The sequence below is a fragment of the Parus major genome, chromosome Z, assembly GCF_001522545.3.
Source record: "Parus major isolate Abel chromosome Z, Parus_major1.1, whole genome shotgun sequence".
Lineage (NCBI taxonomy): Eukaryota > Metazoa > Chordata > Aves > Passeriformes > Paridae > Parus > Parus major.
This window is the reverse complement of record NC_031799.1, coordinates 33,120,477-33,133,732: the sequence shown is the minus strand read 5'-3', so window position 1 is coordinate 33,133,732 and position 13,256 is coordinate 33,120,477. Positions and strand designations below refer to the sequence as shown.

The 13,256-nt window shown below is 39.3% G+C and overlaps 1 protein-coding gene across 1 annotated transcript in view; it reads left to right on the top strand.

Annotated features, from left to right (window-relative positions):
- MLLT3 (MLLT3 super elongation complex subunit) overlaps positions 1 to 13,256 on the top strand; it is a 115,931-nt gene that overhangs the window by 59,723 nt on the left and 42,952 nt on the right. The window contains exon 4 of the mRNA XM_015615287.3: positions 4,164 to 4,307. Coding sequence (XP_015470773.1) covers positions 4,164 to 4,307 — 144 coding nt within the window. The remainder of the gene's footprint in view (positions 1 to 4,163; positions 4,308 to 13,256) is intronic.

Below are 13,256 nucleotides of genomic sequence, written 5' to 3'. Positions count from 1 at the left end.
CCATTGTATAAGAGATTCCCTCAGCATTTCTGTCACCCTCCACTGGACCAGCTCCAGCAGCTTTGTGCCTCTCTGGTCCTCAGGAGCCCAGAACTGGCCACAGCACTCCAGATGTGCCTCACCAGGGCTGAGTAGAGGGGCAGGATCACCTCCCCCAGCCTGCTGACAATGCTCTTCCCAGTGCATCCCAGGACACCATTGGCCTTCTTGGCCACCAGGACACACTGCTGGCTCATGGACAGCTTGCTGTCACCAGGACCCCCAGGTCCTTCTCCTCAGAGCTGCTTTCCAGCAGATCAGCCCCCAGCCTGTGCTGGTACCTGGGGTTGTTCCTCCCCAAGTGCAGGACCCTGCGTTTGCCTTTGTTGAATTTCAGAGAGTTCTTCTCTGCCCATCTCCCCACCCTACCCAGGCCCTTCTGAAGGGCTGCACAGCCCTGGGGTATCGGCCACTGCTCCCAGCTCTGTGCCACAATGAACTTGCTGAGGAGGCACCTCCCCTTCATCCAGGTCACTGATGGAGAAGTTAAACAATTGTGCACCTAATACTGACTCTTGGTGGACCATATTTAGTATATAACTGTGAAATTAAAATTGCCTTATTGAAGAAGAGAAATATAATAATTATTCAGAGGAATTACTAACTCTGCTAAAAAGTGGACAGACTTTAATGCTTAAAGAGCCACTTGAGGGAAGGACAGCATTCTTGATAATGTTCATTACACAATGAACTCATTGTTCTATTTTAGTATTACAAACCTTTATAATTGGTTGAGGTTTTGATCTTTCAAAACAGTCTTTTTTTTAATCTTGCATCCTTTGTCTGTTAAAAAATATTCCTTTAGACGGCGAGTGCTCATTATATTCAGCATTATCAGGCTTAAACCAAATCCAGTGCCATTCTACAAAACTAAGGTTATTGTGAGTCTTCACATTCTAATTAATTGCTGCACTTACTGTGAGTCTCTCAAATAGCAAATACAGAGGTTTTCTTTAATTGTACATAACGGGGTCTGCATTACTAACATTTAGTTCAGATAAAAAAACTGGATTTGTGTGAAATTAAAGAGCAAAATCTTGCAAAGTTTAATGTACACCTTCTTAATATCTGACAGGTTCCCTTTATATGTCACGCACCTTGGTGGAGCTGTTACGGTACTTAACATGATTCAAAGATACCAATTATCAAGATGTAGTTTGAAATTATTATTTTAATCAAATCAACATTATATCTTTAATGTGTTGAATGCTTTGTAAAAGACTAAAACAGAAAGAAAGTAGAAATGCATTGTAAAAAACTTTTTCTGGAACCCTGATAATTTAAAATTTCTTTTGGGGTTAGCTATGTGTGCCTTTATGTATGTATTTCAGTACTCTTTTATTTTTCACAGAAAGCCCTGTTAAGTTGTGAGGTGTGGATAATTCTGTTCAGGGACTTTGGAAGTTGTAGGTTTTGAACAGGTAATTCTGACATGTTCCCTGTATCAATCTTTGAAGAGCAGGTCTTTATTAATCCTGTTTGCTGTTGGAAGTGAAACAGGACTGCTGCAGTGAATTGATCAGACTTTCTGGTATGCTTTTTAGTCCTGTTTCTATTAGGGAAGGTGCTTTGATTCATTCAAGAAATCTAATGAAAAGCAGGCCAGTCTCTTCAACTCATCTGTTAAATGCTCATCCAACAGACAACGTAGAAGACAGTGAGTCAATCACTGAGCATCTCTACAGAAAGCTTCCTGCCCAACATTTCTTTTTGTTTTCCACTCAGACTTGTGGCTGCTTTTTCTGACTGTGGAGACTGCAAGCCTCCAGTGTTCCCCAGCAAAAAATTGTGGCTTAGACTGAGATCAAGAGTGATAAGAACTTGCCTTACCCTCAAGCAATGTGTGGAATTGGGAAGTTTGCAAACACATCTCACCACTTTTTGGTGTCATGTAATACAACAATCAACAGTTGGACTGTGAGGCAGTCTGTTACACAGCTGCAGAGCATTCACTTCCCTGGGGTAGGTGCAATACAAAGGAAGAGTGGCACAAAAATTGAGCTGGCAAATTACTACTCTCTCCTGGCTCAGCTGCTCTTTCCACCCCTAAGGCAGTTAGTTCACAGGTATTCCAATACAGAAAAAGAGGAGATAGACAGAAGAAGGAAGAGGACATGTACTATCATCATTTATTAAAGGTAGACACCTGTTGAATTTCTGATTCAGAAAACGCCCTCATGGAGAGAGAAAGGAGGGGTACAGGAAACTGCCTGGATCACAGAGAGTTAAAGGGTTCCTGTTCCCAGGACTAAACAGAAATTGGTGGAAAATTTAATAGGTATTTCACTGTGATAGAAAAATATTCCAAGCTATAAGGAGTTACAAAAGTTACAACCAGCCCCTGCTCCCAAATTCAGCAACAGGAGGCTATAGTTGTTTGTCATTGAGGCAAACTCCTTAAAAGTGCTTTTAGGTCAAAGACTCCTGCTCTGGAAAATGCAGTTCATACAGGATAAGGCTCATAAACTGCAGAACATTCTATCTCCCCTGTTTTGAAATAATGGCAGTGCAGTGGTACTGATGGTCTTTTGTGTAGTTAGTCTGTTTTTTAATCACTGGTTATTTTCATCTGACTTTCCACAAAATTGTTTGAAGACTACCATTTATTGTAACTTGGCTTTTATGGCAAAGCTGCTGCTACCAACACATTGCCAATAGCATCATTGCAGTTTTCTTAGAAGATCAGGGAATAAATTGCTTTCATATTTTTCTGCATGAAATCATGTTAATATTTTTAACCAGGAATATCATCCATATTTGCCTTCAAAAATGATGTCATTTACTTCTATGAGCTATGACAGAACTGTGAAAATAGTTCATCTAGGAGAATTACTTTCTTTTGTCTTCAGAAACAGACAATTTTAGGTCTCCTTTTGTTGTTTCTGCTCCAAGTCTAGAGATGAGACAGATTAGGATATCCATTGGCTGTTTGAAAGGGTGTACTGAAAGTTTGAAACCTCTGATTTAACTCCTAGAATAACTGAGATTTCTATGCTTTTTGTTCTTGCCATGCTTGGAATCCTGGCTCAAAATTCAGCATGGTTAATGTGAATTTCTAAAGCATCTGTCACTGAACAGAACATGCATTTTGATTTCATATAGTGTTGGATATGTGCTAAAGTTCTGCTATATCTCTTCATTGTCTTCCCTCATGGCTCCCTTTTTACTGAAACTTTTTTTCAAGTTGACTTTTCGTTTTTGTTCTTCCATAAGGCTTGATTTGGTGACTTCCATTGCACATCAGGGCCTCTAGAGGAAGGGCTGCTTAATAGGATCTTAAAAAAGCACTTATTGCATATACAGCTTCTAGAAGGGACTGTGTAAATGTGTAACACAAAATGGGCTTAGTTTGTAATATCAGATAGATAGAAGATACTGAAGTCTGTTTGATGCAACCAGTGTCCTTTTTCAGCTGAGGCTTTCTCAGGACACTGGAGCACTGGTGGTTTCTGAGATAAATTTGCCTTTTCTGTTTTTTCTCTTTCCGTATTGGTACAGGGAACATTCAGTTTCATTTTTTCAGTGCGGTGGCAGAGAATTTTAACTGCTTGAAAGTTCTGGGGAAACACTTGAAATCTACCTGACCACACTTGTTCAAGACAATGAAGTTTCTTTAAGAAATAAGCAGACCCCTATATGTAGGAGATCAAATACGGTTGGGTGCAGCAGATTCATACTTCCCTCTTTCTATAACTTGTAAAGAAATCAATTGTTTGGCTGCAGTGGAGAAATTTGTGTTCAGAACTTACTGCACTGTGTTCAGTACTCTATATGGCTCAGAAATGTAATTGTTTTTGACTGAGTTACCTTGTGTCAGCTGAATGCTGGTATCTGCCTATGTGCCTGTCTGTAGCCTGGGCCAAACATGAGTTAACAGTGTCAAGTAAACCCTGTTCATGAAATTTGTGCATTTTGCTTTGTGCTACCATGGGCCAAGAGGAGCTTCTCTTATTTTCTGATTTACTGTAGATCAGCTGACACTTGGTAAATTCTGTGTGTGTCTGAGAACACAGAGAATGGTTTAAAATGATGTAATTTTAATTGACAGTCTTTATGTAGCCTTTGTTTTTAACTTAGTTAGTTTTGGTGCTAGATGTTTCTATCTGGTTATTTTCAACCCTCAGGAAGAACCTAAGAAAGTTCGATTTGACTATGACTTATTCCTGCACCTTGAAGGCCACCCACCTGTAAATCACCTCCGCTGTGAAAAGCTCACATTCAACAACCCGACAGAGGAATTCAGAAGAAAGCTGCTAAAGGCAGGAGGGGTGAGTCCTGCACCCATGTCAAAAAGCTCTCACAGTAAAGATGTTGCTGCTTGTTGCTGGTGCATGATTAGTATAATGAGAAAGACAGACCTAACAGTGAAATTAAGTGAGGTGTTTTTGTGATTAACTTCGTACTGAAGCTTGGTACATGTCTTTAAGTGGAATGGGTGAACAAATGAGCATGTGCATTCCTTAAATACATGATTCTGTGATGGAAGTAATAAGAAAATAAAACGTGTTTAATTGAAAGAGAAATAGTTCTATATTAAGAAGAATAAATTCAGTAGTTGTAAGGTAGAACAAATCAAAACTATTAACAAACATACTTAAATCTATGTAATATGTTGTACAGTTTGAATCAGAAAAATGTACTCCTGGGGCAGTTCTTGGTATTTGGCATTTGCCTTCATTCTATTTCATGAGGCTGCTGTTAACCCGTATTCTTCCAGACTTCTTGCAAGCCCTGCTTGCTCTGAAGTGTCAGATGCTTCACTTCCCTGTTGACTGTTATTTGCAGACCTCATGAGTATATTTTGCCTCCTGTACCAAGTCACTGATAGAGATGTTAAGAAGGCCTTTGTGCTGTGAAATTTGAAGTGTTAATGCCAGGTCCTATCTTTATTTTGAAACAGCCATAACATGAGTGGGTAAGCTTTTTTGGTACCACTAGACTGTTCTGGGCTGGAGAAAAGAGTGAGCTAGTGTGAGAATCTTCATTCTGCTGAAGAGAATCTTTGAAAACAAAGCAAAACCAAGGAGCATGTGTAGTCTGAAAGACCTTGTTGCCCTCCTGAAGAAGAGAACTGTTACAACTATAGTTACATTGAAATAGAAGCATGGGTAATGTTTTATGTTTGCATTTATAAGGTGCAAGAGGGTTTTTAGTGTGTTTGCAAATAAAACATTGAGATGTCTTCTGGAAAACTTTGTGAGCCATTGCTTTAATATTTGCTAACAACAGGCTGGATAATATTGATAAGTTTTAACCACAAGTGTAATTAATTGAAGTGATGTCGGCAGAGAATTTGGAGTTCAGGAGTAATGATTAAAAAAGTTAAAATAGGAAGCTTCCTTTTTATTGCTGGTTTTCTGTGCCTTTTCATTTTAGGTTTCTTGAGTTAACAAAAGCAAGAATGTTGCCTAAGTGTGAACAACAAAATGTGCTGTGTTTTGATCAAATTCTTTCCCTGAATATTGGAAATCACCAGTATGGTCATTCTTAAAATGCATTGCTCCACTGACTTTTGTTTTCTGGATGCTTCAGACTGCATCCCTTTTTCTTTTTCTTCATTTCCCCAATTTATTTCCAAGAAATTAGTACTTCTCATTAAGTTACCCGTTTTCTTCATCCCTTTATGGAATTTCTGACCTGGGCGTTTATCTCATCAGCTTGGCAGAAATAATGTGATAGCGTTCCGTCTTGTCCCTAAAAGTTTCTCTGAAGATCTTGCATCTCCTGGTGTTGAAAGGCCCATTACACTTTATGAAATGCTAGAAACAGGCTTTTTTTCCAATCCTGTAGAAGCCCTGAAAAGCTGACTTTCCCTTCCAAGTGGGTGAATTCCATCTGTTGTCTGTTCTAAACAAAGCATTAACTCATTTGTAACTTCCATGCTTTAGGCTGAGAAAAGCATTTACAGGATAATAAAGTATGATACGGGTTTTACACTTACAAATAAATCAAAACAATTAATACCTCTAGCTTATGGTTATATTAAAGAAAAAAGTAACAGTAACATGTTGTTGAATTTTGATAGGCTAGAAGTCTGACAAAATGAAGTTCATGTTCTTCAAAATGAATGAGATACCATATAATGTAAAACTCTGAGTGGTAGTATTGATTAAAGTCCTTTAACAGGTTGGACTTTTACTTACATGTTTTTAAATAATGGTCTAAATCGCTTGATTTCTGTGCGCCTTGAAACCCAGATCTGATTTCCATTTTTATGTGGGCTGACTGATGTGAACTACTAAACATGATTATTTCTCATTTGCATAAATGTATGCATATTACAAATAGTATGTCGTTCTGGAGGGAGAAGTGTAGGCTCACCTGGTACCTGCATGCTGCCATATTCAGTAGAGTCTTGCCTCTGTGTTTGTCTTTTGCTGCAGATTTCTTGAATTATCTCTTGGCTGCTCATAACTCCCCCCTTCCATCACACATATATCTTGTGGCCTCCCAAACACGAACTAGTCAAGGTTATTTGCTATAGCCACTGTTCTTCTGTCTTTCAGGCTAAGAGTTTTGTTACCCTTCTCCATCCTTCATGTCCAGTAAGGTATGACTGGCTAGCCTGTAGCTCACTGAGAGAGTAACACTGGGATACCACAAGTGATTAAAAACTCGGAACTCAATTATAGTATAGCTTTGCAGTGCCACCGTGGCCACTTTAATTAGATGAACAGAATATTTAGGGTGGTACCAATTATGTAGATTACCTCTGTGGAATATTTGTATCTTAGCATTTTGTTTGATATCATCAGAACTGAAGCATAAGTGTGCAGTCTGTCTTCATTATTGGGAGTTCACCAACTCGCTGATTTCCAAGAGGCAGTTACATTTTCAGGCCTTAGAAGAAAGAATTTGGCTTCAGAGATTCTTTAATCAGAAACATAAATAGAAACCTTTGGTTCTGTCTTAGGCTATTTTCAATTTCCAATTGTCAAAATTTTCAGCCCTCAGAAATACATTTTCTATGCTGAACTTCCCACAGCCCTTTGAAAAGCTTTAGTTATGCTCAATTCCATCTTTACCATTCACCTATTTTCAGTTGGCTTATTCTCGTAATTCTAGAAAAGAAATGTTTACATTTCTTGAAGAAGTAAAATATTTTTATGAGTACACTGGACAAATTCAACCAAACCATACACTTAAGTTCTATACCTTTTTATATATCTATCTATCTATCTATATGTTCTGAATGACATTCCTTTTAGAAAGGTTTGCTGTGGAAATTGTACCACTGAGAATTTTCTGTACCATTTACTCAGTGTAGTACCTCTTCATTTGTAGCTACCAGATATATATGTATACTCATGTGAATTAGCAGCTTGTTGCTTGAAATCCCCAAGGATACCCTGGATACAGGTGACAACTTTTAGTTGATCTGTGTCTTACCAAGCCAGTCATCAAGCTACTGCAAGTGAATGAGCTGCAGTGTATGCATGCAGTCTCCTACACAGCTTGTCCTGTAGGCACAGCATGAAATTATGCATGAGCAGGTACAGTAGGATTGAAGTTTTGATCATGTAAATGCCAGTAAGTGTTGACCCTTATGTAATTCCTTCCTAGATTTCTCAGTTACCTGTTGTGATCAGTTTCAGCCTTAAAATACGAGAGACCTGAGGAAAAAAAGGTGGCACTGTGATTGCTGCATATGGATTTCAGAAGAAAACTGACACTGGAAAATTACAGAGATTAAGAAAAACCTTCAAATTTGATTTGAAGATTTTGAATTTTGGGTCCCACCCACAGAAAACACTTACAAATCGAGTCTTATTCCATTTATGTACTTTATATTGTCACTAGTACTGGTTCTATTGCTTTATTGGCTTGCATGTTTTTCAATTGCAAGAAAAAAAATAAAATTACACCTAATCTGTTCAGTGAGCTAGTAAAAATAAATTAAGTTTGAATATGCTGAATGACAGCTGCCTAACATTTTAGAATTAAATTCTGCTACTGGAGAAAAAGATTTGGTCAGGCATCACTTGTTTGAATATGTTTGAATATTTACAAATAACTTAATTTCAATTCTTGCAGGAAAAAGTGGTGAAAATATTTTCAGTCTGTATTAAGATAGCAGTTTGATACTGCCCTCTCATAGCTACAAATACATAAATAAAAATGCTTGGGTTGTTTTGCAAGTTTAATTAGAAGTTAAGCATTTTTGCCTTTTTGGCAGGAGACTCAAAATTAGTTTAATCCAGGAGTATGCAGACAAAATTTAATGACTTCTCTTTCCTAAAAGGAAAAGCCTTTTCTCTGTCCCTTAGAGAGCTGTTAACACTGTGGGCAAAAATAGTAACATTCACTGCTTTATTACAAATGCAAAAGGTTGTTAATGGTTTGAGGTTTCACGATAAGAGGATGCAAGAAATAGGTCACTTAGAGTAGTAATGATTCTGTTTAGCGCCAGATGAGTCCTTTATTATTGCTTTTTGTAAAATTTGTTAGGAAGTACAAGAGCACTGCTTCTGTAATAAGACAGCTCTTTTCTTAAAGACAGTTAATCTTTAAATGAGTCAGAGAGACAAAGACTTATCCTGAGAGAGAATTTTTAGAGAAAATTATCAAGGTAAAAATATAGGTTTCGGCAAAACCCATTGTATTCTGGTTTGAGGTTTTTTACGTATCTTTGTGGTTTTATTGTTTAACAGTTGAGAAATGTCTTCTCAGTCGGTTGAGTTGTCTGCATAGTGCCAGTGTTAAAACCTATGTTCATAATCCATGTAATGAAGATGAAATTGTGGGGATTTCCCTCTTTTCTCCATCTTCCCTATTTCCTGGCAAATTCCTTTGTGTCAGTTGGAATAGTTGGCTTCTACCCAGAACCAGCCTTAGGTATAATGCTGCTCTAGGGAAGGGATTATCTTTAATCTTGTGCTTCTCATATTTAAGTAATTGAATTTTCTTGAACTACATATTACTTTACTTTCGAGCAAATAATTTAAATTTTTTTTATTGGCTTAAATATAAATAATAGTTGTTCAGGATTACTGTATTTTTTAGCTAATGATTTATATTTTGGAACTTCAGCCTTAATGTGACTTTCTAGGTTTTTCTCAGTAGTGTGTTATCCTCTGGAATTTCAAAATGTAGGTCTGCATTCGCACCTTCAGTAGCTCATACTGGGGTCCATACTGATTTTTCATCATCATGACTTTAACTGTTAGTGTTGCTGTGGTCATTTAAAATCATTACTGCTTTCCCCCAATATTTCAGGTGTACTCTTTAATGATGAATCAAGTTATGTGTAGTAATCTGTTTGTCACTGTAAAATGACACAGGGTGTGGCAACCCAGAGCCACACAGAAGTCCAGTTGTCTGCTACTGATACATGATGAGTATAACTCGTGATGAGTGCTGCAGAAATGTCGTAGTAATGGTTCATTTTCCCTGGGATTCTAAGGTATCTTGTAGCTTTTACTGAAAGTGCTGTTGGAATTTTTCTGCAGCACACTGTGGTAAAGCTCGCTGCCTGTTCTGGATGTGCTGTATGAAGGTGTTCTTTGATGAGCAGCTCAGTCAATGAGACTGCAACAGGTAGCTTGCTATAGATCTGATTATTGCAGCTTTATTGATGACCTCCTTTCATTCAGGAAAATGAAAAACTAGGAGACAGATTTTTGATAGTGGCTTATTCACCTGCAGGAGCTCTGATGTGGATTAAGGAAATTGTGTTGGTCTGGACCTGTGACACTTGTACAGTTCCTAACTGTGTAGATATATATGTGGAATGGTAGATCTGTGACTCCTATACCTCAAGGTTGACACGATTGTAGAATAATGTGGGTTGGAAGGAACCTTTACAAATTATCTAGTGAGCAGAGACATGCCCAACTAGATCATGCTGCTCAGAGCCCTATCCACCTGACCTTTGGTGTTCCCAGGGATGGGGTATCCACCACCTCTTAATGCAGTGTGCTCACCACCCTCACTCTAAAATATTTCATTGCTGTAGCTAGTCTAAACTGACCTTATTTAAGTTTCAAACTACTATCCCATGTCCTATTGCAGTAGGCCCTGCTAAAAAGTCGTCCTTCAGTTCTCATGTAGCCTTCCTTTAGGTACTGAAAGGTAGCTATAAACTCTTCCCAGAGCTTCTCTTCTCTAGGCTGAACAGCCCCAACTCTTCCAGCCTGTCATAGGAAGGGTGCTCCATTCCTCTAACCTTATTGGTGGCCCTCTTCTGGACTCTCTCCAGCAGTTCCATGTCCTTCCTGTGCTGGCACCCCAGAGCTGATGCAGGGTTCCAGGTGGGGTCTCAGCAGAGCAGAGCAGAGGGGCAGAATCCCCTCCCTGGCCCTGCTGCCCACACTGCTCTGGAAGCAGCCCAGGACACGTTTGGCTCTCTGGGCTGGGAGTGCCCATGGCTGGGTCATGTCCAGCCTCCCATCCACCAGCACCCCCAAGTCCTTCTCCCCAGGGCTGCTCCTCCTCTGTCCATACCACAGCCTAAATTGGTACTAGAGGTTGCCCTGGCACAGGTGCAGCACCTTGCAGTTGTGTGCATTTGTAGAAATTGGCAATAAAAAAAGGTCAGTTTTTAATGGAACATTTTAAAATTGTTCCATGTTCCTCTCGTTATAAAGACATGAAAAGCAAGGTTTTGCTTTGAAATTGAGTTGTTATTGTTGGGTACACAGGTACTCCCAAGATGTCAATCATGTATTGGTAGATAAATGCTGTTTTCAAAATGCCAGTTTTTTCTTTTTTGTAAGGAAACTTCAGAATCAATTGTTAGTAGGTTTAGTACAAGCTATTATAATTCGAAAGGTATTGCAATTTCATAATTTTCCCCAAATTGCTGGAAGAGGAATAGTGTAGGAGGGTTCCTGATTATATTATGGCAATTGGTAGTGCACAATTGTTCCCTGATCCATTCCTTTTTCCAGAAGTGCATGGAACTACTTAAATTAAATGCATGGCAGTTTTTCTTTCCGTAGCATTCAGTTGTCTTGAGTAGCAGATTGGAATGTCCTTTGAAACACCCTGAGAGAAATTTGTACAAGGGCAGGTATTGTTAGATAAGAGAGTAAATTTAGATATTAAGAGGAAATTACTTTCTGTGGGGGTGGGGAGGCCCTGGAGCAAGTTGCCCAGAGAAGTTGTGGATGCCCCATTTCTTGGAGTTTGGATGGCAATTTGAGCAACCTGATGTAGTGAAATATGTCCTTGCCCACAGCAGGGTGATTGGAACAAGATGATTTTTACTCCATCTTTAACCCTTCCAAACCAAACCTTTCTATGGTTCTAATATGCTAGCAGCTCAGATATTATGGAGGGTAGTCACTTCAGGTTGATTATTCCTACCCAATAATGTGAGCATCAGTGTATCTCCTCTGTGCACTGTTCTTGGAGAAAAAGTAGGTTTTACTTTGCCCTTGCAAAGTCGTTTTTCATTTAAAGCAGAAGGTTTTAAATACAAACTCAACAGCTGAAGGCTAGTGAAGAGAGTTTTTGGTGAGCTAGAGGCAAGATACCCCTACTGGCAGAGCAGTTAGATTATGTGAGAGGGATTGGCAGCTCCCCCTCGAGGAAGCTGTGGGCTGCAGTGGAGTCATCCCTCAGCCTTCTGTTCTCTAAGCTGAGCAAGCCAAGTGAGGTCAGCTGCCTTTCACCCCTCTGGATGCCCTCCTCTGTGCACACTCCAGTAGTCTGGTGATGTCCTTCTTGTGCCGAGGTGCCCCCAGGTGCAGCCAGGACTTAAGGTGAGGCCACACCAGTGCAGAGCAGAGTGGGACAATCGACTCCCTTGACATGTTTCTTCATACAGCCTGTTCTGCTGTTGCTGCGTTATTTGTGCCTGGTATTAAACTGTGAAACTAACTGTTCTCCCTTGGCCATTTTCCTAGTGCTTAACCACTACCAGATATCCTAATGCACACTTTTTAAAAGCACTTAAAATACTTGTGAACAAGCTAATGCCCCACTTTTACACATGTACTACCGTCACCATTTACCCCATGAAAGACAAGCTTTGAGATTAGCTAGATCTCTGCTCTGTTAAATACAGTCATGCAAAATCTTTGAGGAAACAGCAAAAACTGTAACTAGAACTTCATTTTTTGCATGTTGGGGAATTCAGAGTGTGGTTATAGGTTTGTTTAAACTGACTTGTTTAAAGACTGCTGTTGTCTCACCTTGCTTTGTTGATACTGTTCAGTGTCTTATTCCACCAATCTGGCTGATCCCACTTAGCTGTTGACTTTATAAGAGACCAAGAAGGATTAGTCCTGTTCCTGGGTTTTGTTGCTGAGATGATGCATTGTGGGTGCAGATGAGTGCCAGCTGCAGGTGTCCTTGGCTGCCTGGCCCAAGCATGGGCTGTGCAGCCATGTCTCCCCTCTCTTGCTGTATCTCTAGACAGCTGTAGGACAGTGGGAAACTGGTAATGCAGGAGGAAGGAGAAAAGTAAAAACACTGTGTATAGGCTGCACTGCAGAGTTACTGCTATGCTATCGGTGAGCTTGCATTCTTGCTGCAGTAGTAGTGTCTTGCTGTGTTGTCAGCGTGGTAGAACCAGTGTGAAAATAGGGGCTTACTCTGAAAGCTGATGGAAGTACATCTACCAGCCTGTGATTCTGTTTGAGTAATGCAGGGACAAAGGGCAGCTACCTGCTGCAGAAATTTCTGCAATTCTATCAGCTGAGGTCTTCCAGTAAACTTAAACTGGATGTACAATTGTCACTTTCCTAAATTTAGCCAAAATGGAAATGCGTATTAATTCAAAAAAGTGTTGGTAATATAGGGGCTTTCTACATAGATGATCTTGACAAAGAAAACAGACATATTGGATGTTACTTAGTGGTAATATTAACTTCTTTCTTTGAAAGGTCAAAGTACTTGGGGTTTTTTTTGTGATATAATGGACTTAAATGAGGAGCATACGCTTCTTCTGTCAGAGATCTGTTTGGAAGAGAAGTGTGTGGTTTTTATCACAGGGGCCAAAGAGCTGATTTTACATGAGACTTTTTGGTCTCTTGTCATCTTTTTGTCAGCTTTAAAGATGTTATAGTCTGTAGTCTGTCTTAACTGCATGCATTGATGGTCACATTAAAGTTTGAATTTACAGTTGCCATTTTTTATAGGGTTTATGATGAAATAAAAGGCTACAGGATTCAAATACACTGAAATTTTTAAGGTTCACAGTTTGGTATGTCCAGATTTTGTTTTCTAAAACCAGTACAGGATTCATTTTCTCCTGTGTGTAACTAGATTTG